We start from the raw sequence: 26353 nt of genomic DNA, 5'->3' as shown, positions 1-26353 counted from the left end.
CTGAGAGGGGAGAATGGTCAGAGCTGAGGAGAATCAGGAGCAAATGTGAAAGAGCACGGCACCCACAGTGACCAGACAGCAGGCGATGGTGGGCTCAGAGATGGAGAGGAGGTCCCAGGCTGGGAAGTGGTGGGGAGCTGGGAATGGAGCCTGTGTCAGAGAGGTGATGAGGTCTGGAATTGGGGGCCTGACAGGAACAGGGATGGAGGTGTGTTCGGGGCTTAACTGAAGGACAGGGTGCAGAGAGATGGGAGCTGGGGTACAGGACAGGGTGGGAAGTGGTGGATAGACTAAAACGAGAGCTGATGGGGTCTCTGGGATGGGAGGTGGCTGAGCCCCAAGACGGCACCAGGAGAGCCCGAGACAAAAGCAGCCAACACTGCTGTGGACTGAATCCACCAAGAGGGCAGGTGTGGCAGGAAATGGGGCACCCGGCATAGATGTTGTGGGGTACAGTAACGGGAAGTGACAGGCTCATGGAGTCTGAGGGACATAGACAGGGGGTGACAGGTACAGAACTGGGAAGAAATGGCCTCCTGAGAATCCCGGGGGGAGGGTCTCAGACATGAAGGAATGAAGGTCTGAGGTCCAGAGGGGAAGTGTAGTGATGGGGCCTGCTTAAGGAGGAAGGGCAAGGCCTTGGGGACAGAGGGTGTGAAGGACTGGGGTGTCGATGAATGGGGTGGATGAGACTGACACAGAAGAGGTGACAGGGAGTCCTGACAGGGAGTCCGTGAGCAGAGAGACTGGGCTCCGGAGGTGACATGGGGAGGGTCATAACTGGAAGCAGAGTAGAGAAGGGGAAGGAAGGCGAATAGGTACCAGATGAGAGTACAAGGGGGTGCAGATGATGGGGCCCCGCAGATTGAGTGGATTGTTTGAGAGGTGGTGGAAGACCACAGAGGGAAGAGAAAAGGGAAGACTGCCAGGTAGGCAGAGGTGGAAGGAAGGTAGCACACCAGCCGCGGGAGGTGAGGGTAAGACAGGCTGAGAGATGAGCCGGCTGACCGGGGATGGAGGTGAAAGGGAAGAGGGATTCAAGGAGGGCACAGAGAAAGGGTGAAAGGACCGGTGATAGGGCCCTGGAGACACAGAGGCTAACAGCACACGGGGAGAGCTGGCACAGGTGAGGCTAGGAAGCACTTATGAAGACAGGGATGAGGGTGAGCAGGAGGAACGGAGAGATGGAGGTGAGGGTGGGGCTGGCATGATGGGAGCTGGAGATGGGAGGTGAAGGGGCTCCGCCGCAAAGCCCGGTTCCGCGAGCGCACAGTCGGGGTGCGGCCCTCGGGGCTCCCGGGGCCTGGGCGGAGCACCCAAGACCACCAAGCCAGTCTGCCGGCGTCGGGGCGCCACTTACCGTGCCCGCTGCGGGTGAGGAAGGGCATGCGGTTGATGGCGATGGGCACGGTGCCGTGCTTGCTGTGGAAGTGGTGGACGTGGTGGGTGGTGCTGAGGCTGGACGAGACCCGGGCCCCCTCAGCTGCCCCCAGCAGCAGCAGCAGCCCCAGCAGAAGCGGCAGCGGCGGCGGCGGCGGCGGTGGCGGCAGGGGCCCGGCCAGGGCGGGGGGGCGGCGCGGGCACCCCCCCTGCCCGCTCCCCCCGGGGGGCATCTCGGCCCGGGGGCGGCCACCTCACAGCCCCATGGCCGGGGGCGGGGACGCGGGGCTGCGCGGCCCCGCGAAGCCCCCCTCCGGCTGCGAGCTCCGAGAGGGGGGTAGGGGTGAAGCGAAGGAAAACCAGAGCCCGAGCCTCAGTCAGGAGCCAAGCAAATCAACTGGATCCCGCCGGGGAATCCGGGGTACGCTCAGCGGGAAGGCCAAGGTCCGTGGAGCCTGGATCCATAGCGGGCGGCTAGGGGTCCCCCCTCAGGCCCGAGCCGGGCCGGCGCAGAGGGCCGTCAGCGGCCAGCGGGTGGGGGCATGGTGCTGGGGAGGGGACGGTAGGGAAATCCTGCGGAAAAACCCAGCGGGGCGGGAGATGGGGTGCGCAGTAGCGACGGAGGCCCGGCTCCCCTAAAAGCGAGAGCCCCGCGGAAACGACCCGGCGCCGCTGCTGCCCGACGGAGGCCAGAGGAGGAAGGAGGGAGCGGCCGGGGGAGGGGGGCGGGAGGAGGGGGAGGGAAGCAAATCCGGGTGATGGGGGGAGAGGAGAGGAGGGGAGAGGAGAAGAGGGGAGCGGGGCCAGGCAGAGGAAGGCGCGAGCCTGCGAGATTCCGGCGGAGAGATGGAGGCAGCGGACTGTTGCTGCAGAGGCTGAGAGGGCTAGAAGGGAGAGGGAGGGAGGGACAGAGGGAGGGAGGGAGGGAGGGACAGAGGAAAGGAAGGGAGGGGAGGGGAAACGCAGGAGAAGGGAGGCAGGGCGGAGGGACCCGAGCGACTCCCGATCTGCGGGCGGCGCTGGGCAGCTCCGCGGCGTGGCACCTGGCTAGCCCGCTCGGCGCTCGCCTCTCCTATGCGCGCGCCCCGCCCCTCCCCCGCGCTCGGGAGCGTGCTTTCCACCATCACCATCTCCACCACCGCCACCGCCACCCCCCTCCGGGAGAAGGGGCCCTGCTGAATAATTGAACAGGACTGAGGCTGGCAAGAGAGGCCGATCTCTTCTTCTTCCTCCTCCTCCTCCCCCTCCTCCCCCTCCCCCCTCCTCCTCTTTCTCCTCCTCTTCCTCCCCCTCCCCTCCTCCATCTGGACGAAACCCAAAAGTGCTTGCTGGTCCAGCTCACAGAGATGTGGCCACAGCCCTCTTTAGCTGTTCCCCCTTGAAACACATGTGCACGCTGGATTGTGGACCGGTTCGGGTATGAAAACACCCACGCGTCCCTATAGGCACCAGTGTGCCCGGAGGCACACAGCTCAGACACATCTATGCATGTGTGTGATCAGATATTGGCATACCAGATGCTTGCAGAGGCACAGAAACACGAACATGTTTGATTATAGGCAATGAATGGCCAACATAAACTTCCCACGCCCTTAAAACTCAACCTCTAAGACAGTCATCCACAGTCATAGAAACGACCCATCCACAGCCCCAAAGGCACTGGAGAGTCACACACACACACACACACACACACACACACACACACACACACACACACACCTCTCTGCCTGCCAAGGTGCTTGCCTACCCCTACTCCAGGTCCCCTTCCTTTTCTGCAGTCCTCCCTCCTCCCCTCCCCAGTTCTCCTGTCTCCTAGCCTCAGCCCCTAGCTCCCCAGGGTTCTCCAGGACAGTTGTTCAGAAGGACAAAAGCTTCCAGGTCTGATTACACCAAGCTAAAGAAACCTTTCTGTCTTAGGATGCCTCCTTCCACTGGGATCTGCTCTCCAAACTTGGAGGTGGATTAGATACTTGCTATGGCCCCAGAGATCCATGCAGATAAAATCCCTTCCCCCCACTTGGATGCAACCTTCACACTCACATCAACCTGCTTGGACAGGGGACAGCCAGCAATGCAGGAGGCAGAGGAGAAAAGGAGAACAGTGCAAAGAGGACCCTGAACTGAGCACAAGTAGGGCAGGTGAGTAGAAAGGGAGAGAGCCCAGAAGAGGAGCCGGGAAGGGAGACCGGATCCGACTTATTGGTTCCAGATTCCATTCTGGTGCAGAATTGTCATGGTGAGCTCACAGGTGCAGTGAGATCCAGGACAAGCCAGATGTGGGGATAGTGCCTAGAATTCCACCACTCGACACACCAGTACAGATAAACTATCTCAAGCTAGAGTCCAGCCTGGGATACATAGTAAGACTATGTTTGTGAGACAAAGGGAGGAAGGAAGGAAGGAGGGAGGGAGGGAGGGAGGGAGGGAGGGAGGGAGGGAGGAAAGTAAGGAGCCAGTTCCCTCAGGACAGCCGAGATGATGGGGCAGGTCCACACACATCACAGGCTTCAAAAGTGGAGAGTGGTCCCGGAGGTGCATAGCCCCAGGAGGGAGAAGACAATGAATGGGGCTGGGTTCCACGAGGTCCTGTGCATCTGCCCACTCTATCCCATCCTTGGGGCCCTGGCTCTGGAGTACAGATGGACACAGCTTCAAGCAGGCAGAAAATTTATGGCCCCAGAGGGAGAGAGGGAGGAGCTGGTGGTGGTGGTGACAGGAGAGGAAGGGAAGCCGCCTAGAGGCCAATCAATATTGGTGAGTGGGAATTGGAGAGAGCTAGAGGGAGTGATGCTGGGGGGTGGGGTCGGGAGAGACACAGACACAGGGTAAGAAAGAAAAGAGAGGGAGCATGCAAGAGATCAATAGAGACAGCAGAGATGAGAGCTAAGGACTCAGGCATGGCGAGAGGTAACAGGCTGGGAAAGGCCAGAGCTGCCTCAGACTGCAGGAGCCCAGGGTCTCTGGTGTGGAAGTTCTCTTTCACTGACCCCTCTTCTCTCTCATTGAAGGGTCCCCTTTTCGTTCTCCCTACTTGTCTCTTGATTGATCTTTTCTCTCCGGGTGGGCCAGAGTTGACTCTTGAGAGCTCGCCACCCCCCTTCCCCGAACCCTCAAAGCTCCCATGACACAGATGGGAAAACAGAGGCAGAAGGAAGAAGCTGTCCTGAAGGTCAGATCTCCTCTTCCTAGGCTTTCTCCATCCAGGCAGCTCTGAACACCCTCACAGGGCCGAATCTGCCCAGCTCCCTCATCCCATCCTCCCCCCTCTTTCCACACACTCAGCTGCTATGCTGGTCTCTGTCTGACAGTGTGCAGGGCTTTCTGCTTGGAGTGTACTGGGCTCCAAGAAGGAGCTGGCATGAAAAACCAGACAGAGGAGAGGCCCCGGGAGAAAAGAGAACCTGACAGACAGCCCACCCAGTCTCTCCCCTGCCCTAACAGTAGGGTAGACCCCAGAGCAGCTCCAGCCAGCCTCAGAACAGCACTGAGCCCTGAGGGGACTCCAGGTGTCACCCAACTTTTCTTTAGTTTCATAGCTTTGCTCAGACTACGCCACTAGATACACAGACCAATGTGTGTGAGGAATGATCACACTCCCAGCGGAAGGCTGGGCTCCCCAGCCCTGGTGTCTCTCCTTTCTCCCAGCCAAGAACCTAGAGAACTTTCTCTTCCCACCCCTGCCCTAAAGTAGACTGATTCCTCAGACACACACCCTGCCTCCAGCTCCAGACCCTTTCTGAAGCCTGTGTTCTCCGTGTGAGAGCACGGCAGGGCATGGACAGCCATACTTGGGCCAGATTCTCTATATCCTGAGCAAGACAAGCCCAGCATGGGCATCACCACCATTCCCAGAAAGCCATGTGCAGCAGGACATCCCAACAGCCGAGACCCCCCTCCACCAGTTTTGGCAGAGTTCCGTCACTGAGGTTTGGTGAAGGATCCTATGGGAAGGTTTTGCTGGTGGCACCCAATCATCAGTGGGAAGGGTTACAGAGAACAGGCTTGTGCCAACTGGAGCCAAGTAGAACGAACACACAATAGGCTGAGGTGGTGCTGAGCTGGCTGGAAGGTTTAGGTTGGCACATAGAACAGCAGGTCGGATGAAACTCCCAGGGGACAGAGCTGGGAGGGCTGGCCACACCTGAGAACCAGGAAAGTGCAGAGAGTGCTGGACATTTTATCAAAGGAAAAATCAACAGCCATCCAGGAGTCCCATCCCCTGGTCTGACTCGGGACTCCTGTCCAACGGTGCAGAGGCAGCGGCAGACAGTGGTACCTAGGCCTGCTGTAACCACCCACAGGTACCTACCTACAGGGCTGTTGGCTCACTTTCACTTTGTGTTTGAAGAGCAGAGAAGGCTTATGTGTGTCCAGGTGTATGTCTTCTCTGCATGTCACCCACCCTGGCCCCAATCATCAGAGAGAAAGACCAAAGCCTCCACACCCCCACCATACCCCCATGGCTGACCCAGCTGTCCTCCCTCTGCCAAGCTGTAACCAGCCGATGGCCACCAACCTCTGGGGACTAGAAGATGCTGTCAAGGCTGTTATCTCAGGGGAGGGGCCTTAACAATATGCAAGCTGGCAAGTGAGGACGCTGGGGACTGACCTTGTGGCTCGAGGGGGCAGCCTGCAGCTGGGACTCTTGGGGAGAGAGAGGGGGAAACAGCAGGACCTGTGTCTAGGGAGATCAGATGGCTGGCCAGCCAGCTCAGAACCTGGAGAGGGCACCTGCCCATAGATGGCTCCAGAGACTTGGGCAGCAATGGGGGGCAGCAACCACTAGCCTCCCTGGCCTCTGTGAGGATGGAATAGAAGGAAGTAGAAGGAAGTACAATCCCTCTTCCTTCCTGCCCAGGCACTTCCTGTGACAGAGGATAGGGTGGGAGCACCAGAGCCCTGCTGGCACTCACGGTCATTGCAGACAGGGCCTCCATAGGAAGTCATGGTGCAGTCACAGGTAAAGCCGTCCCACTGCTGCAGGCAGACGCCCTGGTTGGCACAGGACTCTTCGGTGCAGGTGGTACTGGGGCCTAGAAAGAGTAGGAAGGAGAAATGGCCCAGGCTTAGCCAAGGGCCCAGGGGCTGCCGAAGTTCCCCAGCCGGCCAGAGGCTCTGCCCTTAATCCATCAGACTAGAGGGCCAGATAGAAACCAGGGTGACAGGAAGAGACAGGAGCAGGGTGGTGGGTGTTGGGGAAGGGGGGACGGCACTCAAGACCATTAGGATTCTGACTAGTAGTCAGGAGGGGAGGCATCAAGGAGAATATGTGGTTCGTCCCGTGCCTGTCCCCCCTTGTCCCAGAGCTCTTGGGTCAGGCTCCTGCAAGACCTGAGAAGGAGGTCCCCTTGTCAGCCTCAGGGCCCCACCTAACTGCCCCACACTCTGCCCTACACTCACCATCACAGCCCCTCTCCACCTGCCCGATTCGGTGCAGGGCGTCTGCGATGAGGTCTGGGAGGCGCCCGTTGAGGTCCACAGAAGCCAGGCAGCCCTGAAAGCCATCCCGAGAGGCCACCAGCTTTGGCAGGTTGCTGAACATGTTCTTGCTCAGGCCACCGATGTACAACTCCCCTGAAAAGGCAGCGGTGTCAACACCCTGCCATGCTTGTCCCTACCTCCACCCCAGGATGCTGACATCTGGGTCCTCCCAGACACCTGAAAGGCTCATGGTATCCCTAACAGACACAGCGAACCTCAGATTCCCCACCAACACCACCTCTTCCCCTTCCCTTCCCTTCGCCATCTGTCTGCTCCCCTCCCTCAGAAGCCAGATGCCTGGGATAGTGGGGGCGGGGGGCAGCTGGAGGGACCCGCTCCATGTTCTCTCCTACACGCTTGATTCCAGTTCCGGCCTGTAATCAGGGCCTTTCATGGGTGCAAACTCTACATCCTTTCCACCCCCACTGCTTCCTTCCCAGAGACTGTCTCCCAGAACTGCAGGCCTTTTTTCACTCAGCAGCCTTCTCTCCTCTAATGTCCTCCTGACAATCGGGGCTCTCGGAGGAGGTCTTCCTCAGAGATGTCTAATCTCCCACCTGGCCTGGAGTTCTGCACAGATATCTAGCGGGGTTTCGGCGGCCCTGGACAGCCTAGCTGAAGCCTAGTCCCTGGGTCCGCTGCCACTGCTGATTCTCTATAACACATCGCCCTCTCCTGGGAACAAGGAGAATTTGCAGCACTGGTAACCAAGCTACTGTGTCTGGGGACTCAGGAGGTGAATCCATGGGTCTCTGAAGATCTTCTCCAAGTTTTGACAGTTTGGGTTACATGGACACACGTGGAGCTAAGGGATGCTACAGGCATGTGTGTGCAAGGAGGTCTCATGGACCCCAGACGGCTCTGAAACAGCTGCAAACCGACATCTCCTGTTTCAGTCCACTATCTCCTCCCCCTCCCCATTCCTGTTATTCTTTTTCTTCCTCTTCCTCTCAGTCACCTACTCTGGGGACTGGCAATGACAATCTCAGTGACTTCTGTAGAGACATTGGAGAAGGTGGGACCCCAATGGGAAATAGCTTGACCAGTACTCCATCCAAGGTGGCCTCACAGGAGAGCCGAGTAAAACACAGCCACAGTGGGGGACATCAGCCAGACACCATGGAGAACAGGAAAGGGGTGGGGGAGAGAAGCCTTGACCCCCTGATGGGGATTTATCTCGATGGAGCAGGGGGGCTGGGGTAAGGCTGGCCTTCAGAGGTTCCAGCCCCACCTTTGAGATCCAGATTTCGGGCACCGTTGGAATGCTGCGTGACCGTGCGGGAGTCAATCTTCAGCGTGTGCACGTTGCCTGGGTCCCTGGACACCACCACGTTGTGCCACTGGTTGTCATTAACTGGTTTGTCTGAGTTTCCCTTCATCAAGGACGGGCCATTTCCCAGGTCAAACACGTAGTGGATGTACCTGCCCCACGGTAGGGAGGAAACACCAGATCAGATGGGCACCGCTGGGAGAATGCCAGGAGAGGACAAGTTACTGCTGGCATAAAAACTAGGGACCTAGGGGTTGGGGATTTAGCTCAGTGGTAGAGCGCTTGCCTAGCAAGCGCAAGGCCCTGGGTTCGGTCCCCAGCTCCGAAAAAAAAAAAAAAAACAAAAAAAAAAAACAAAAAAAAAACTAGGGACCTGGGAAGGAGGGGTGGACAAGGGATCCCGTGGGAAGGAAACAAAAAATGGCATTGGGAGGTTGTGGCATGAAGTCTTGTCCCAGGGAGGTCACAGAAGCACTTGCTCTTGGGCCCCAAAAGAGGACATGACAGAAGTGGGAGTTTTGGTCACAGTAGGGGTCCCGTAGAGGCAGAGTCTGGGCTACTTGAGGGTACAATCCCCCAGGACAAGAGAAAGACTGGCTTACTTCTGCCATCAAGAGAACAGTGACCAGAGGAGGGATGTGACTGGGAACCCTGGCAAGGAAGTGGCTGAGGAGGCAGCAGCCTGGAAGCAGGGTTCGGCTTCTCCATCTTGGCTGCAGAGGGCCCTCCTGGCTGGTGACTAAGGATGTGACTCTTGACCTGATGTCTGAGTGCTCTGAACCTTCCCAAAGGCCAGGGAAGAACTCTATCTGGGTCATCGGGGAACACCACAGTGCCCGGCCCCTCACCCCTTGACCAGCTCGATGACAATGAAGTCATTGCCGTTGCCTGAGTTGAACAGCAGAAGTCCATCAGGGGCTGTGGTCTTGAACTGGAAGAAGAGGTGCATGGAGGCATAGGCTTGGAGCGTGGCCAACGCCAGGTAGCTACTGCGACTCTTGAAGGTAACAGGATCAGCCACGATGGCACGCAGCCCAAAGCGGGCATTAAGCTCACAGTAGGTGATGTCTCCATCTTTGCACTGGTCCATGTAGGGTTGACCATTGAACACCAGCCCGCTCAGGTGGCCGATGAAGTTGGAGGGCACCACAGAGATAAACCGTCGCTCTGTCATGATGCCTGTCTCGATGTTGTGGAACTCCAGCCGCGTGTGGGCTCCTGCCATCTGTCCTGCTCAGGACAGAAGACCAACGTGAGGGAGGAGGATAGTGCACAAAATACAGGGTCACCTCTGGGACAGGGCCTCGTCTTCCCAGAAAAATCACCTCTTCAAACAAGGCCACAGGAAGGGATCTTACAGATGTCCTGGGCCAGCGCTACCATCCCACCACTCTGGGGAAACCTGCAGGAATCAGTGGAGGCCCAACAAGCTTCCAGGAAGATGCTGCCTGTAAGGAGCTGAAATGGTCCCTAACGTCTCTGGAAATAACATCCCAGGCAGAGGTTACCAAACACAGCTCTCTAGAAATACGTCCATCATCTTGGGTCTAGGCCACCTACCCTCCACAGTCACGTTGTCCACAGACAGCTGCAGGCTCTTGCCACGCCGTACCACCCTCACCGTGTGCCACTCATTGTCGTTGAGCTTGTGCCCCGCAAAGAGGGTCTCGGGGCCTTTACCTGCAGCACCAAGGGGGGAGTGAGCACAGCGCGACACACGGCCACAGGCGGCGTGAGGCAGCACCCCAGGCAGGAGGCAGCCCGCCTGTACACGTACACACTCAACTTCCAGCACACGCCTCACCTCGCAGCACACACCAGTGACTATGGCCCTCGCCTCGCACCTGGAGTGCATGCAGTGAAATCTTTTACCCCATTCAGTTCTGCCACACACTGTGTGGGACTGCAGAGGACATCATTGGTTATGGAATGGTGGCCACGAACGCAGACACACCTTCCCCTGCTCTCCCCAAGGACCTACAGTGTGATGCTAGCAGCTGAATTCTCAGGCCTAACACTCAAAACACTACACACCCCAAAGGAAGGGCACCCACAGCTCCACCTTCCCCGTGTACAAGCCAGCTTGGACCCATTGTGACCTTCCAGTATATTCCTGTTTAACTCTACACCCTGAAACTGCTATCCCTACACAGCGCTCAAAGAGCCTGCGTGGGCAGACATGTTCTGTCTCTTGGAATCCGTGACCATTTATTGACAGTTGATTGACATATGGTTGTCGACATACACATCTGTCGGGTGTTGCTGGGTTTTGCAGCGCCTCTGGGCTACCCCTGGGTCCCTTACGCTGTCTGCCTGGGGTTCGGGGTGCTGGCCTTAAAGGGCCTCAGGTGTGCGCACACGCTGTGACACAACTATGTAAAAGAAGTGACCCAGAGCACACAAACTCTCTACTGTGCCTTCCATGTTCACATCCCCGTTTAGGTAATCTGACTGCGAGGCACGCCTTGCAGAAACTGAGGCTGAGCGCCTAGCTCAGTGACAGAGAGACCTGGACCTGTCTACATTGGCTTCCCTTCTAATTCCTGCTTACTGCCCTCACTGACAACCGAGCTTGGCAGGAACTCTGCAGACTCAGGCATTACTACTTAGACTTGGAGGCTCTGAGAACGCCCCTACCCCCTCCTACCCAAATCGTCTTTCCCATGTACTTCGCCTGCCCCCTTGTGGCCACTGGTGGATATGCAGCATTAAGTCTCCAGATTTTGTGTTCTTGCAGCAGGTGCAGCCTGCTCCAGATTTCTTCCTCCTGCTACTGTCCTGCCCTCAGAACTGTCCTTTCCCAGAATTCTTGAGTATCCTTACCAAATACCTCTTCCTGGTTCTGGTTCGTTTTGTCCATCCTGCCCTCCACAAGTCCCCATCCTACCACTATACCTGTTCCCCTCCCCGCGGGCCTCGCCAATTCACAAGCCAATAATGAAATTATGCCTCCCCCACCCTCCACCCCTTTCTCCCTAAACCCCAATGTCCAGCCTCCCAGACCTCTCGGGTCTCTGCAGAAGAAGAGGCAAGCCACTTACTGGGTGCGCAGCCGACGCGCAGGCAGTCTGGGGGGGCCATGGGGTGGGCAGAGGGGAAGGGAGAAAAAAAGGCAAAAACAAGGTTTTGTGTGTATTTTTTTTACATCCTTCACAGGGAGGGGTATCTGCAGGCAGGGATTCCCCCCTAGGGCCACTTTCTGGGGACCACGCGTGCCCAGGTGCCTTCTCCCCTTCCTCAGCTGGACCCTCATCCTTCATGCCCTCAAGAGGGCTCCAACCCTCCCTAGAGCCAAGAGGCTGGGCAGTCAGGTGGTGGGAAAAGGGCTGTGTTCCCCTTCTGGAGGGGCCCAGGCCTCTCAACGTCTAAGGGAGACGGGCACCTTGGCAATCTCAGCCGTACAGGGGAGACAGGGGATGAGGGCTTGACCGACCCCACATCTACCCAATCACTGGGAGGGAGATGGGTAAGGAAGGCCAGGGTCCCTGCATCCCCCGCTCTGGGACGACACCCTGTTTAGAGCTCAGGTGTGACAGTCACTCCTCAAGCTCTGAGCTCAAAAGAGGGGTCTGCCCCAGGGCCCCCTTCCTAAGGCCACAAACCTCCCAAAGCCCCAGAGGCCAGCACCACCTGAACAGAAACCTTCCTTCTACCTGTCCCTGCCCTGGGGGGCACCGAGCTGCTACGAGGAGTCAAAAAACTCCTCCACCCTGAAGGACTAGTATTCTGTTAATTTTTCTAAGAAGGAGCCAAGGCCTTGGATAGGGACACCAAAATCTGCAGAATGTGACTTCTAGGCACAATGCAAGTCACTGATAAATAAAGACCCCTCCCCCAATCCTGCCCTGAGCTTGGCATTGCTGTCCCCCAATTGCAAAGCTGGAAGGGTTTCTCATGGTTAGAAAACCCGTGCCTACACAGAGCCAACATCCCAGGCCAGTAGGAGCCTCTGATCAGCCCTTGGTGGTGGGAGTCTGCTCTTTCAAGGAGACAAAGCCTTGGGTCATTTGACATTTGAAATGCCCTTAGGGTGCCATACTCCTTCATTAACCCAAAACCCTGGGGGGGGGACTGACTGCCTGGGGCTGGGGAGTGGAGGTATGAGTGTGGGTGCTGGGTCCTTGCCTCAGTCCTATACATACTCACTGAGTGACTTCAGACAGACTTCTCTGAGCCTGGGCATCTCTTCCTCACTGCTGAGAGACTAGAGTTTACAGATGTGCCCTGGTCTGGCCCTGGCCTGTCAGAGAGTAGATAGCCTCTAACCCTGGACTCCTGTGGGTTCTTCACACAATTTCTGCCCAGTGCCCCATGGCCCAGGATGCACCTGGCATCCCTCGGGCCTTGGAAGGTTCCTGCAATGGTGGTAAACAAACACCCACTGTGGCTCTGAGGGGCATGGGCCCTGGGGCAGTACAGCTGAGCTCCACACGCGTTGTCAACCACAGCAGAGTGGGAGGAGCAGCAGGGACCCTGAGCCACAGCCTGGGCACCCAAGGAGCAGTGGAAGGTCGAAGGACAGGCAGAGGAAGTAAGGGGTCACAGAGAGGGGAAGGAGCCTGAGAAAGGGTAGAGAAAAAAGAGGAAGAACCAGGAACAGAGGAAGGAGGCTGGTAAGGGTGAGGGGGTAAGGGTGCCAGGCCCTGGAGTCAGGTCCCAGAGGCTCTCTCCAAGCCAGCAGAGTCTTCACCAATGAAGGGTCCAAAAAAGAAAAAAGGGGCTGGAAGTGCAGGTCAGTCTCCTGTAAGGGAACAGAGCCAAGTGAAGAGCTCGACTTTCCTGTCCCGAGGAGAAGATATACAAGGTGTGTTGGGTGTCCATCTGTCCAGAGAAGAGGTGACAATTCCAGCCTACCCTGCAGTGATGCCCCTCAAGGGCCTCCTTCAAGATGGGTATCCAGGGGACAGGGCCCTCCCCAAGGAAAGCAGGGATAGAGCCGGCTGGAGAAAGCCACCCTTCCATTACATATTCCCCAAAATGCTGTTCAGAGCGTGATAATCAGTACCCCAGTAGCCAGTAGCCAGTGCCTCAAGAGCTGAGAATGGGTGGGCATGCTATGCTAGACATAAAGATTGGGCTGATGGTGTGAGCATGGGAAGGGAGGGAAGGGGAGGGGAGAGGAAGGAAGGGGGAGGGAGGGGAGGGGAAGGGGAGGGGAGCAGGAAGAGGGGAAGGGGGTGAGGGGAGGGGAGCAGGAAGGGAGGGGAAGGGAGGGGGAGGGGAAGGGAGGGAAGAAGTGAAGAAGGGGGCAGGGAGAGGAGGAGAGGGGACGGGATGGGATGAAGGGGAAACACTCCACATAGAGAAAAATGAAGGGAAAGGCTGTTGTTCCTGGTTTGGTCCAACTCACTTCCAGGGCTGGGGGTGGGGTGGAGACCTAGAGTTTCCAGCTCCATTCAAAGACCCTCAAAACACACAGCCACATCTCTCAAGAGGCATCGGCACAGAGCGCTTGTCCATACCATCTTCATTCAGACTCCCAGACTATAGAGAGTCACTGTCCAGCCCCTGGTGGGAAGGCAGTGAGCTCTCGAGGCCCCAGGAGCTAAAAGGGTTCTGAGATGCCATGTGTATTCCTGTGACTTAAAACATGAGAAAGGCCCACGAGGACAAAGCCAGTGAGAACTTAGGAGCAAAGGGAACTTTGAGAAGGGCCCGAGGACACTAAGAGAGAACAGCCCAAGGACAAGAATGTCCATCTCAGAGGTGAGCATCTCTGGACCCCAGCAGCTTCTGAACGGAAAGCAGGAAATGGGTCAGGGCTGAAGGAGGGGACCCCCTGTGGCTCAGACTATGCCCTTCATGGAGATATCATGGCACTTTCTGGGGAGAGGCCAGACCCAGGGTAGGTGGCAAGGAACAGGCCACCCTGCAAGAGGGCCAAGAATCCAGGGGGCGCTAGCATTCCTAGAGGCAGAGACCAGCTCCCTTGCCTGGGACTCATGGCTTGCTCAGAGGTGGAGCTGCTGGGGGAGGCGGCTCTTCAGTCCTCCTGATCCTCTGTCTGCAAAGAGCCTTTCCCGCCCTCTCGTTTTTTGGCTGTTGTTTTTTTGTTTGTTTGTCTTGTTGTGTTCTGTTGAGACAGAGTTTCTCCGTGTAGCTTTGGCTCTCATAAACTCCCTCTGTAGATCAGGCTGACCTTGAACTCACCGAGATCTGTCTACATCTGCCTCCCGAGTGTTGGGATTCAAGGCTTGGGCCACTGCCACCACCACCCAGCTGGCCCTCTCGTAAGTAACAGGTTTCCCATCTCAGGAGACCATTCCAGAAGGCCCATTCTACCAGGGCCTTCTCTGGTACCTCTGCTGCTCCTTCAGGCCCAGCTCTGAGTTTTCTTTCCTGGGAGCCTGCTGAACTGTGTGGCTACTTGTTGAACCTCTGGCCTCACTGCTTGTAGACACAGGTCACAAGTCAGAGACAAATCTCTAGTTCCTTAGCATTGAGTCCAGCCCAGTACTTACGGCCTTCATGTGCTGCCTGTCTGGAGCCTGAGAGGCCCTGAGTGGTTCATGGGATGAGGAACAGAGTGGGAACTCTGAGGTTGGCCTGTCTGGAGCCTGATGATGCTCTGTGGAAGCGAGCCCTGCAGCCAGCTCCCTCCCCCTCTTCCAGTGCCTGCCACACTGGCGTGTATGTGGATGCTGCACTGAGGTCAGCCTCAGTGTCTCACTGTGATCACCAATTAGGCTATGCTAGCTGGCCAGTAAGCCTGGAGGTCTTCCTGTCTTTGCTTCCCAAGCTGGAATCCAGGTCTTTATGCTTGCAAGACATTTTACCAGCTAAGCTGATTCTTTGGGCCCTTGGGTGAAGATTCTTAGCCCCATTTTAAACAGGGTTGGGGGTGAGGAGCAGGCTTAGAGAAGGGAATTAACTTACCAAGTCATTAAAAACTACCAGAGTCAGACCCTGAATCTTCTGGCCCCAAGCCCAGAGCTCTTCCCACCTCAGCTCCAGGCTGGACAGCTGGGCAGAGACAGCTTGTGTCTCCAGCGCCTACATAGAGGCAATAAACCTCCAGTTCAGTGGTTCTCAACCTGAGGGTCGTGACCCCCTCAGGATTGAATGACCCTTTCATGGGAGTCGCCTAAGGCCATAGGGAAACAGGTATCTACATTATAACCCAAAGTAGCAAAAATACAAAAGTAGCAACAAAAATATTTTTACAGTTGGGGGTCACCACAACATGAGGAATTAACTGTATTAAAGGGTCTCAGCGTTAAGAAGGTTGAGGACCACTGCTCTAGCTGCTTAGCCGCAAGTCCAGTCCAACCTCCATGCTGCTGCCTATCTGGAACACGGCAGGCCCTGGGTGGTTCACGGGATGGGGGATAAGGACTTTTGGGATGAACTGGTAATGCTACACGGAAGCAACCTCCTGAACTGGACTCCAGCTTGGGTCCCTCTCCCAGGCTAAAGTGCCATCCTGAGTGCATTTGGTGTATTTGGTGCCTACACACCTCTGTGCGCTCACATCAAGTGGACTCTGCACACAGCTGTGTCTGCACCAAGCGTCTGCTCTCGGCTTGGTCATGAGCGAAGCGAGAGAGAGAGAGGAGAGAGAGAGAGAGAGAGAGAGAGAGAGAGAGAGAGAGAGAGAGAGAGAGATTAGCTCTCAGAGCCCATGTCTCTGCAGATGGGGGAGGGGCACAGCCATGGGGGTAGGGCAGAGGTTGTTGCTGGCTGTCATCAGTCTGAGACATCAAAACTAGATCTCTCTGGATCGTGTTCTGACTTCTGAGATTCGTGAGACACAGACAGAAAGGCAAGCCTGGAAGAAGAAGGCCAAATCCTGAGAGTTATGTCCCCAGGGTCCACTAGGTAAGTTTTCCTGGCCAAGAATGCCATCTCTTGTCTAAAGAAACTCCGGCTTCTTCCCACAGGATTGAAAACAGTCCAGAGAGGTCAGAAACATGTCTTCTCTGAGGATCAAAAGCTCCAGGCTTCTCCTGCTCTGTCCCACAAAACAGAGTAGAGCCTAGTGCTTAGCCATGGGAGGTCAAGCTTATACCCAGCAAAAGGAGGGGACCATGTGCTGTGTGCCCAGCCTAAAGACTGGGAAAGCCACAATGACACATGAGGCTCTGGGCAGGACCTTCTTTCTAGGACAGTGTCAGGGGCATAGTTGAGGTGGGAGGACAACGTCTGTTGTGCCCCCTGGCTAAGCTGTCATCTGCCGCCCATTCAGTGAGCTGTGACTGTGGGTCAGGGCAGAGCTGGAGGAACAGCAAATCATCTCGAGGCCCTGTCACCCATTCTTCTCCCAGCTCCTGCCTCTCAGCAAATTCCCAACCAAAGAGCACAAAGGCCAGGAGGACAATGGGTGGAGCCAGCACAAGTATCTAGACAAGGTCCCTGGAGTCCGTGATCTACCCCAGAAATGCTCTGGAGATCAAGGTTAGGATGAGAGTCCAGGTCCACGTTTAAAAGCTCAAAGCTCTGTTCTGGGGAGCACTCCTCCCCTGTGACCAGAACACACAGTGCTCTGCTTAGACTCTGGGGCTTGAAGGCTTCTATGGGGCAGGCCTTGGCTGGGGCACTTTCATGACATGCGGTGGACAGATGCATCAGCAGCCTGAATGCTGTAGGGCCTCTTTGCTCGGGGTGTCCTGCACTGCAGTCTGTGAGGAACCCTCCTGGCTCTGGTTCCTGACCTGGCCTTCATAACAAGTCCCTTTGAAACCAGACAAATGAGTAACTTTTGCTCTCAAAAAACCATGGCCTGCAATAACCTAAGAGGATAACATGAGAGTGTTATCCCCATGCCCCTGGAGATGTGCAGGCAAGGCCTGTTCTTGCCCATGGGCAGCAACAGAGACAGTGAGTAGACTGATGGAGAGGCCCAGCAGCCTGACAACCCCACCCAAAACTCTGAACGTTACAGCCCATGGCCTGGGTTTGGCACAGGCACCTCCCCCAGCCATTCCTAGCTTTGTTGCGTTGGCCAAACCAACATAAAAATTTCATAACTGGGCCAAGAGTGGTGGTTCACACCTTTAATCTTACTTAGCATTCAGGAGGCAGGGCGGGTGGATCTCTGTGAGTTCAAAGCCAGCCTGGTCTACATAGTGAGACTCGGTCTCCAGAAAAAAGTTTCATAGTCTGCAAGACAAGGGGAGCAATGCCTGCTTGGTGAACTGGTCTCCTCCCAGAACAGCCATGGATCTCCCTCCTATGGGGCTCAGCCAAGCACACGAGATGCTAGACAAGTGTGGAGTAGTTCTCGTGTCCAGAGTACACCCAGGAACCTGTACTCAGCACCTAATCTAAGCTGAGGGTGGCTGCATGCCACTGGGCTGCGCTGAGCATGGGCTTGTCCTAGCAGGTGTCAGCAGGCAACTCCACAATGAATGAGCCAGTGAATGAGCAAGCAAATGTGCCGACAAGCAAGGGTGAGTGGGCGCCATCTTGTGTGTGCACAAACACACAGCACTCCATGGGAGTGACTTGGGAAGACAGTTATCACACTCAGACGCATTCTGACAGGTATGTGGCTGTGTTCTGGGCCACCAGGCCACAGGATGGTCAACCGCAGAGCACGGCTCTAGGTTGTGTCTCCTCCACAGAGAGCCCTCGGGCGCTCCCGCTCGGGATGTCACTACCTATCTCCAAGCTGCCGGGGTCACCTCTGGCTAGTGCCACCACCAGCTTCTCCAGACAGAGGGGAGTGTAGGTCGGAGGCAGGCCAGGGAGAGGCCAGGAGGCCTGGGACAGGGTGGTTACCGAGGTTGACTGTGAGCTTCATCTGCCCCCCGTCCAGCTCGAGACGCAGAGTGTCGGCCGACTCCCTAGAGGTGGTGGCCATCATGAGTCCATAAGCCCTCTGGGACATGAATCGCAGGGACACATCCTCTGCTTCCGTGTGCATGGCATTGGGCAGCATGATCTTCATGTACATGGAGCCATCATAGCTTAAGACTGTGGCCTCTGCCCCGGGAGTGGAGAAGAGGGGCAAAGGAAACAGAAAACATGGAAAGGAAAGAGAAAAGACAAGAGAGACGTTACTAGGAGAAAAGCCGGGGGCCAGCCTGAGGGTTACTCTAAGGAGGAAGGAAGCATGGGGTTGGAAAAACAGGGACACAGGACCAGCCTCACCTCTCTCGCAGACCCGACCCAGAAAGCCAGTCCCGATGCAATCACAGACGAACCGGTTCCAGCCCTCTCGACAGATGCCACCATTACGACAGGGGGCCGATGCACACTGCTTCAGGGTCTCCCGAGAGCAGAAAGGTGCAACGCCCACAGCTCCCTGTGCCTCAGCCAGGCCCCGGAGATCTCGACTCCGTCCATCTATGAAGAGGTCTCGCACGCAGCCCACGTAGCCAGCCCGGAGAGCAGCTGTCCACACCTCAGGAGGCAATGGCAGGTCCACTCGGCCCCCCTCAGGGAGACCGCCCAGGTACAGCTCACTCTCCAGGTCCAGGACCTCACTCTCTCCTGTGGCCAAGAATGGTGTACTGCGGCTGTTCACAGAGATGGAGCCTGGGGACCAAGGGAGAGCAGGCCTCAGTGTGGAGGGAAGTCACAGTCTGGACAGGGTTGTCTTGAATTTGCTCCTGAGGGCCCCTCCATCTGGTCCCCACAGTAGGTTCAGGAGAATGAGCAACAGGCTTGGCCCTGGGGCCTAGCCTCGCTGACTAACTCTTCCCAAACTACCTAACTAGTCCATAAGTCCAGGAACTTGCAATCCAGATGTAGAACCATACCCAGCCCAGCATGCTGTCCACCTCTGTCCAGACCCTTCCTAGCCACATAAAAGAAACCTCCAAACTATACAGGAGACAGACACACCCAAAAATCCTGTCCCTAAAAAAGGGTCAGATCATTCACCGGGTTATTCCTCCCCCACCCCCGCCCAGCCTCTGGGACCAGGTGCTGGAGGCAGAAAACCTGAAGGAGACTGAAACAATTGAGTCCAAAGCCCTCTACCCAAAGCAAACACCCAGCAGCTCTTACAACAGTGCGCCAGGCAGCTACTGCTTCAAACACACCGCCGAAGTCTCTCGGCCACTCCGGGGAGCCAGTCCTTTACTTACTAGTTTTAAACCAGTAGATAAGGCTTACAGAAACTGGGGAACCTACCCAAGGACCACAGCAGAGGAGGGACACAATCTGAGTCCTATGTAAGCAACAAGACCCCAGATCCAGCCTTTTCCACCCTTCAGCCCTACAGCACTTCCTGGATCTGGCTCTGTGGCCAGCAGGAGACCAGGAAGCCAGCTGTATAGGCCTGGGATACAGGCAGGGGGCCAGGAGGGAGCTGGGCCCAGAGCTCCTAGATTAGAAAAGTCATTTTGTTTTGTTCGGTTTTGACAGCTGTTGGTTTTGTTTTTGCTTTGCTTTTAAAAAAGAAAAAAAAGACTTTATTTTTACTTATGCATCTGTGACAGTTTGCTGTCCATGTGTGCCTGAGGGTACTACAGAGGCTAGAAAAGGAAGTCCCCGAAGCTAGTTCCCCAAGGCTGTGGGCTGCTGCACATAGGTGCTAAGAACCAAACTCCAGTCCTTAGCAAAAGCATAAGTCTCTTAAGCACTGAACTGTCTCCAGCCCTTTATTTCATGCTGGAAGCAGTCTTATGTAGTAGCTCAGGCTAGTGTAGGACTCACTGTGTAGCCCAGGCTAGTCTCAAATTTGTAGGAATCTCTTTGCCTCTGACTTCAGAGCACTAAAATTTCAGACATGCGGCCCCAGTCAGCAGGCTAGAAAAGTTCTCTGGGAGGAAAGACTGCTAGCGTGGTTTAAATATGGTTTGTTCTCTCCAAAACTCAAGATGAGATTTGGCTGCTACTGGAGTCATGGGACATGGGATCTTTAACAATGAGGTCACTGGCTGTGACTTTCCTTCAAGGATAGGCTCAGGAGTGGGTCCCCCAGGAGAGCAGGACACAAAACAGTGAGGCACCTGCTCCTTCTTGTCTCCTTTGTGTGGGAATGCCCGCCTTCAGTTTGGCTCTGTGTTAGGACAGTACAAAAGCCTCCCCAGAAAACTGACAACTATGCTCTTGGGCTTCAAAGTCTCCGTGATTGTGAGCCAGCTAAACTTTCCTTTACAAACGCCCAGTCTCAGATGTTCTGCTACAGCCACAGAAAACAGATTGAGACAGGGCTCACATTAGAAAGAGATCTGGGATCTGGTGGGAAATTCAAAGCCTTTACTGGAATCTCCCCGTGTGTGTGTGTGTGTGTGTGTGTGTGTGTGTGTCTGCCTGCCTGTCTGCCTGTCTGTCTGTCTGTCTGCCTGTATGGTGTGTGTGTGTCTGTCTGCCTGTGTGGTATGTGTGTGTGTTTGTCTGTCTGTCTGCCTGTGTGGTGTGTGTGTGTCTGTCTGTCTGTCTGCCTGTGTGGTGTGTGTGTGTGTCTGTCTGTGTGGTATGTGTGTGTGTTTGTCTGTCTGTCTGCCTGTGTGGTGTGTGTGTCTGTCTGTCTGCCTGTGTGGTGTGTGTCTGTCTGTCTGCCTGCCTGTATGGTGTGTGTGTGTGTGTGTGTGTGTGTGTGTGTGTGTGTGTGTCTGCCTGTGTGGTGTGTGTGTCTGTTTATCTGTCTGTCTGCCTGTATGGTATGTGTGTGTGTGTCTGTCTGTGTGGTGTGTGTGTGTCTGTCTGTCTGCCTGTGGGGTATGTGTGTGTGGTATGTGTGTGGTGGGGGGTTTGGGGGATAGGGGGTTGTTGCTTGTGCTGGTTCAGAAGGTTTTTTGGGGGGGGTTGTCTTTTTAATCTGGGTATCACCATCTCAGAATGGTTTTATGTACCCAAAGATGACCCTGATCCTCTTAGCCACCAACTTCATCTCCCAAGTGTGGGGATCATGGGCTTGTATCACTGTGCCTAGCTTGTTCATACCTGTTAAAGTTTTTTTTCTTCTTGAGATAGGGTCTCACTCTATAACCCTGGTTACCTGAAACTGTCTCCTCCTTCTAGTGCTAGGACTAAAGGCATGTACCACCAAGCCTGACCTAAGATTTTTTTAATTATGTGTATGTGTGTGTTTCTGCATGGCAGTATGTATTTGTGAATGCAGACACCCACAGAAGGCAGAAACTGTCATCAACTCCTGGAGCTGCAGGACTGCTGACTCACCAATGGGGATGTAAGAAACAAGCTTCTACATGAGCAGTATACACTCTTAACCACTGAGCAACACACACACGCGCGCGCGCACACACACACACACACACACACACACTGAGACTGGGTCTTACTGTGCAGCCCTGACTGGCCTATAACCCAATTTGTAGACCAGGCTGGCCTTCAATTCACAGAGCTCTACCCACTTCTGTCTCCCAAATGCTGGCATTAAAGGCAAGTGTCACTACACCTGAAAGCCTTAAATTTTTATTTCATGCTTTCCTTTTTCAAGTTTTGACAAACTCTTAAAAGAACAAAAGAGGAAGAGGAGGAGGAAGAGGAAGAGGAAGAGGAGGGAGAGCAGGAGGGGGAGGAGGAGGGGGAGGAGGAGGGGGAGGGGGAGGGGAGGCGGCACGGCTACTCCTCGGCGTCAGGTATGGTGGTTCACACCTGTGATGCCAACACTCAGAAGGCAGAGACAGAATGACTGCTTCGTGTTTGAGGCCAACCTGACTACATAGTGAGATCCTGTGTAAACGAGTAAGAGCAGAGCTCTCGAGGAGCCACTGGGCATCTCAGGCATCGACATGGCAGGGATCGTGAGAGGGAGGGTCTGAGGTTGGATATCAGCACAGAGACAGGGGTGGGGACAAATGGGAGCGTCAAAACCCCCTCTACAGACACAGCCCCCACCAGAAGTCACTCCCTCCCTCAAAACCCTACTGACCAGAGACGAGAGATGGCCTCCCAGGCTCCCTTGTACAGTTCTTTTAAATATTTACTTTATCTTATGTGTGTATGTGCCTGCATGTATGTAGGAATGTGAGCCACCATGTGGATGCTGGGAGCCAAAACAGGTCTTCTGCAACTCCAAGCTGATGTTTAAAGAACTGTCGTGCTATTTATCGTATGTATATGTGTGTGTACATGCCGGTAAAGGCAGGAGTTGGATCCCTGGAGCTGACGTTACAGGTGGTTGTAAGCCTCCAGATGTGTGTGCTGGGACCCGAACTCTCATCCTGCTGAGCTGCTGTTTCCATACCCTAACGTGTGTGTGTGTGCGTGTGGGGGTGTGTGTGTGTGTGTGTGATGTATGTGTGACATATGTGTGTGTGATGTGTGTGTGATGTATGTGTGTGTGATGTGTGTGTGTGTGATATGTGTGTGTGATGTATGTGTGTGTGATGTATGTGTATGTATGTGTGTGTGTGAGATGTGTGATATGTGTGTGTGGTGTATGTGTGTGTGATGTGTGATGTGTGTGTATGTGTGTGTGTGTGTGATGTGTGATGTGTGTGGTGTGTGTGTGATGTATGAGTGTGGTGTATGTATGTGTGTGATGTGTGTGTGGTGTATGTGTGTGTGTGATGTGTGATATGTGTGTATGTGTGGTGTGTGTGGTGTGTGATGTATGTGTGATATGTGTGTATGTGTGGTGTGTGTGTGTGATGTGTGTGGTGTGTGTGTGATGTATGTGTGTGTGATGTGTGTGTGTGGTGTATGTGTGCGTGTGTGATGTGTGGTGTGTGTATGTGTATGTGTGTGTGTGATGTACGTATGTGGAGGTCAGAGGATAACATTTAAGAATCATTTCTCCTTCTACCATGGGAACAAACTCAGGTCATCAGGCCTGATCAGTAAGAGCCTTTACCTGCTAAGCCATGTCACCAGCCCTAGGTTCCCTTCAATACTGTGGCCCCAAACCTGTCCTCCCATGACAAGGCATCACTTTCTTCAGAGGCCTGCTCAGCTGCTGGACCCCTCTCCTAACAGGATTCCGAATGTGGCCATCCCTCTGTTTATGGCCAGAGTCCCCAGAGCTGCTTGTGTCCCATCTTTTGGCTCACTGCTGGAATCAGCAAGATTCAGCAAGAGCTGAGTGCTGAGCGGAAGAAGGAAAGAAAGGAAGAGTTCTGAAAAGGGAACTGAGGTGAACTCTGACCTCTGCTCCAGAGTCACTGCCCAGTACGAAACAGGAGTCACCTGACTCATTCATTGACAGAAGAACAGATAAACGAGATGTGGCCATGGCACTGGGTGTTACTCAGTGTTTGAGAGGAAGGGAGTTCTGACTCACACTACAACACAGATGAACCTTGAAAGACACTCTACTCATTGAAACAGTCAGGCATAAGAAGACAAATATAGTGACTGGAGAGATGGCTCAGCAGTTAAAAGCACTGGCTGCTCTTCCAGAGGACCCCAGTTCAATTCCCAGGATCTACATGGCAGCTCACGAATGTCTGTGACTCTAGTTCCAGGGGATTCAACAGCCTAGGATATACGTACAGGCAAAACAGTGCATGCAAAGTAAAATGAGTAAGTGAGTTATTTTTTTAAAAGGACAAATATTCAGATAGGATATGGTGGTGCATGCCTATGACTCTAACAGGATCTCCATTCCAAAGTTATTCCAAAAGTAGACGGGACTATGTGTGAGACCCTCTGTTAAGAGGAAGGAAGGAAGGAAGGAAGGAAGGAAGGAAGGAAGGAAGGAAGGAAGAAAGAAAGAAGCTGGGGAGATGGCTCAGAGATTAATGTGTTTACTGCTAAAGTATGAGGCTCAGAGTTCAAATTCCCAGAAACCACAGAAATGCTAGGTGGGTATGCTGGCCCACCTCTAACATCAACTGTAGAAGACAGAGACAAGGAATCCCGGTAGCAAGCTGGCTGGCCATATCTGTGAGCTCTGGGTTCGACTGAGAGACCGTACTTCAGTGAATGAAGTGGATGGTTTCTTCCATCGTCAGCCTTAGATCTGCACATGCACGTACACCCACATATGTGTGCCTCTACGCACAGGCAACCGTGTACATGGAACATGTAAATGTACATGAAAATGGAGAAAGAAGACACAGGACAAGTGCTGTATGACTTCACTCATCTAAAGTTCCAGAGCTGTAGGGTTCAAACAGATGGTGGCCGGAGGCTGGGCCCAGAGAGAGGAGAGCTTATGTTTCATAGAGACGACTTCAGTTTGGGAAGACAGGAAAACTGCACCTGGACCCGCTGAGGGCTGCACAGCAACACGAGTGTAATCAATGCCCCAATCACGAGCAATGACTCGAAGACTGGAAATGTGCGTGATGTGCAATTTGCCTCAATTTCAAAAAGAAACAAAAGCAAGACAATATCGAAGGACCCCAGAGTCAGGTCTGTGTGCAAAGGCACTGGTGATGCAAGGTTTAAAACCCAAGTTATATCCTCTAAACCCACAGAAAAGAAGTGAAGTGTGTGGCCAGGATCCCAGTATCCCTATAGTCAGAGGAGAGGTGGAGACAGGGCAATCGCCCAGAAGCCAGCTAGCCTGGGCTACAGTGGGAAACAGCAGAAACAAGAGAGATCCTTTCTCAGAAAGTGGAAGGCCAGAACCATCTCCTAGAGTATCCTGGGACCTCAACACATATGTTGTGGCTCAAAAGCAACACATAAAACACAATTAAAAAGTACAAAAATAGGCTGGAGAAATAGCTCAGCAGTTAAAAGCTCTGACTGCTCTTCCATGGGTCCTGAGTTCAAATCCCAGCAACCACATGGTAGTTCACAACCATCTGTAATGGGATCTGATGCCCTCTTCTGGTGTGTCTGAAGACAGCGACAGTGTACTTATATACATAAAATAAATAAATCTTTTTTAAAAAAAAATACAAAAACACAGGAAAAAGGAATCTGGGGTGTGGCTCAGCAGAAGCAGGCTTCAATTGTCAGCACTGGGGTGTGGGGATACAGGAAAACAAGGAAAAGTCTAAACAGCTACCCCAAGTTCCTGGGTGGCTGGCTGGCCATCTGTAAGGAACTCTAGAGATCCACAAAGACCCACAGTGCTGTCATTAAGCAGAGCCAAAGGCTAAAGTCCCTTCCCATGGCTTTCTCTGGCGTGCCCAGGGCGGGGGTGGGGGTGGGGTGGGAAATGATGGCATGGCCTCACTTCTGGGAGCCTGGCAGTCCCCTCCTCCCAGGCAGTGAGCAGAGGAGGTCACTGCCTGACTCACAGGCCAGCAGTGGTGACGGCTGTAGGAATGAGAAAATTTAGTTGACATTGATAAGCACTTAAATTGGATAATGTGTCAGGCCTCATTTGTATCAATTCTCTTTCTTGGGTTTAACAAGGATGGAGGCAAGCACATGGGAATTAGCAGGCAGAAAACAGGAGCCTGAGAGAGGGAGGCCAAGGGGGAACAGTGGAGGAGAGGGTGGCTACAACAACAGAAGTTCTGAAAAGTCTCCCATAGCCATACCACTCTGAATGCAGCCAATGTCAGCCGACCCTGGAAGCGACACAGGGTGTGGCTAGTTACAACCTGCCAGCTGTTCCTCGGTTCGAAACCCTCAGGGCCAGGCAGGTGTGGTGGCCTAACTACTGCATCTCTGATGGCCAGAACGAGGTGGACAGTCTGTCAGCCCACGGTTAGTGCTTAGAAAACCAGGCAGCTTCTGTGTGCTCTGGCTCTGCATTCATTCAACAAACAGGGGTGGAGATACTTAAGAGACGAATTGTCTGTACTAAATACAAACAGATACTGTTGTATCACCAAACCACTTAATAATGACCACCATGAAACTATGTAACTATTATGTAGCGGTATGTTCCCACACACACACACACACACACACACACACACACACACACACCCGCCTTGAGAAGGCCAAAGCTAGCCTAAAACTCTTTATGTACCTGAAGATGGTGACCTTGAACTCTTGATCTTCCTGCCTCTATCTCCCTAGTACCGGGATTACAGGAGAGCAGCACCATGCCAGAAATCTAGGCATTGTGCTAGCCCCAGCCCCAGTATCTACCTTCCATTAGGTATTTTGAGGACTCTAGAGATAACAAGCTATCCAGGAGGATGTGTACAGGTGATACACAATACTACATCATTTTTTATGAGGAGCATCATGGATTTTGGTGTCTTTGGGGGGGGGGGGGTTCTAGGAGCAACCCTCCCAGGCAGTAAGGGACAGCTGTTTCCTGATAAATTAAAAAAATAGGACTCTGGATAAAAGGGAGCAGTGGTTGGAGACCCAATTTGTTTGTGTTGAGACAATGTCTCACTATGCAGCCCTGCTGGTCTAGACCTCACTGTATAACCCAAACTGCCCTCGAGTCTATGGTGCTCCTCCTGCCTTTGCCTCCCGAATGCTGGGATCTCAGGCACGGGC

At 54.3% G+C, this 26353-nt stretch overlaps 1 protein-coding gene across 38 annotated transcripts in view; it reads right to left on the bottom strand.

Moving 5' to 3' along the window:
• Nrxn2 (neurexin 2) overlaps positions 1 to 26353 on the bottom strand; it is a 115842-nt gene that overhangs the window by 33750 nt on the left and 55739 nt on the right. For 13 of the 38 annotated variants that reach the window (NM_053846.2, XM_087575966.1, XM_087576382.1 and 10 more), the window contains 8 exons: positions 18224 to 18610; positions 17852 to 18055; positions 11173 to 11199; positions 9692 to 9811; positions 8980 to 9361; positions 8093 to 8283; positions 6781 to 6954; positions 6294 to 6413 (listed from right to left, as the gene is read on the bottom strand). In NM_053846.2, the coding sequence (NP_446298.2) occupies positions 6294 to 6413; positions 6781 to 6954; positions 8093 to 8283; positions 8980 to 9361; positions 9692 to 9811; positions 11173 to 11199; positions 17852 to 18055; positions 18224 to 18610 (1605 nt within the window). Of the gene's footprint in view, positions 1 to 1360; positions 2086 to 6293; positions 6414 to 6780; positions 6955 to 8092; positions 8379 to 8504; positions 9362 to 9691; positions 9821 to 11172; positions 11200 to 17851; positions 18056 to 18223; positions 18611 to 26353 lie in introns of those variants that run through there. The other 25 variants (XM_087575101.1, XM_087575911.1, XM_087575590.1 and 22 more) reach the window with 4 other exon arrangements.

Source organism: Rattus norvegicus, chromosome 1, assembly GCF_021556685.1.
Source record: "Rattus norvegicus strain SHRSP/BbbUtx chromosome 1, alternate assembly SHRSP_T2T, whole genome shotgun sequence".
NCBI lineage: Eukaryota > Metazoa > Chordata > Mammalia > Rodentia > Muridae > Rattus > Rattus norvegicus.
Note: the sequence above shows the minus strand (reverse complement) of the source record. Positions and strands in the feature narration are given on the sequence as shown.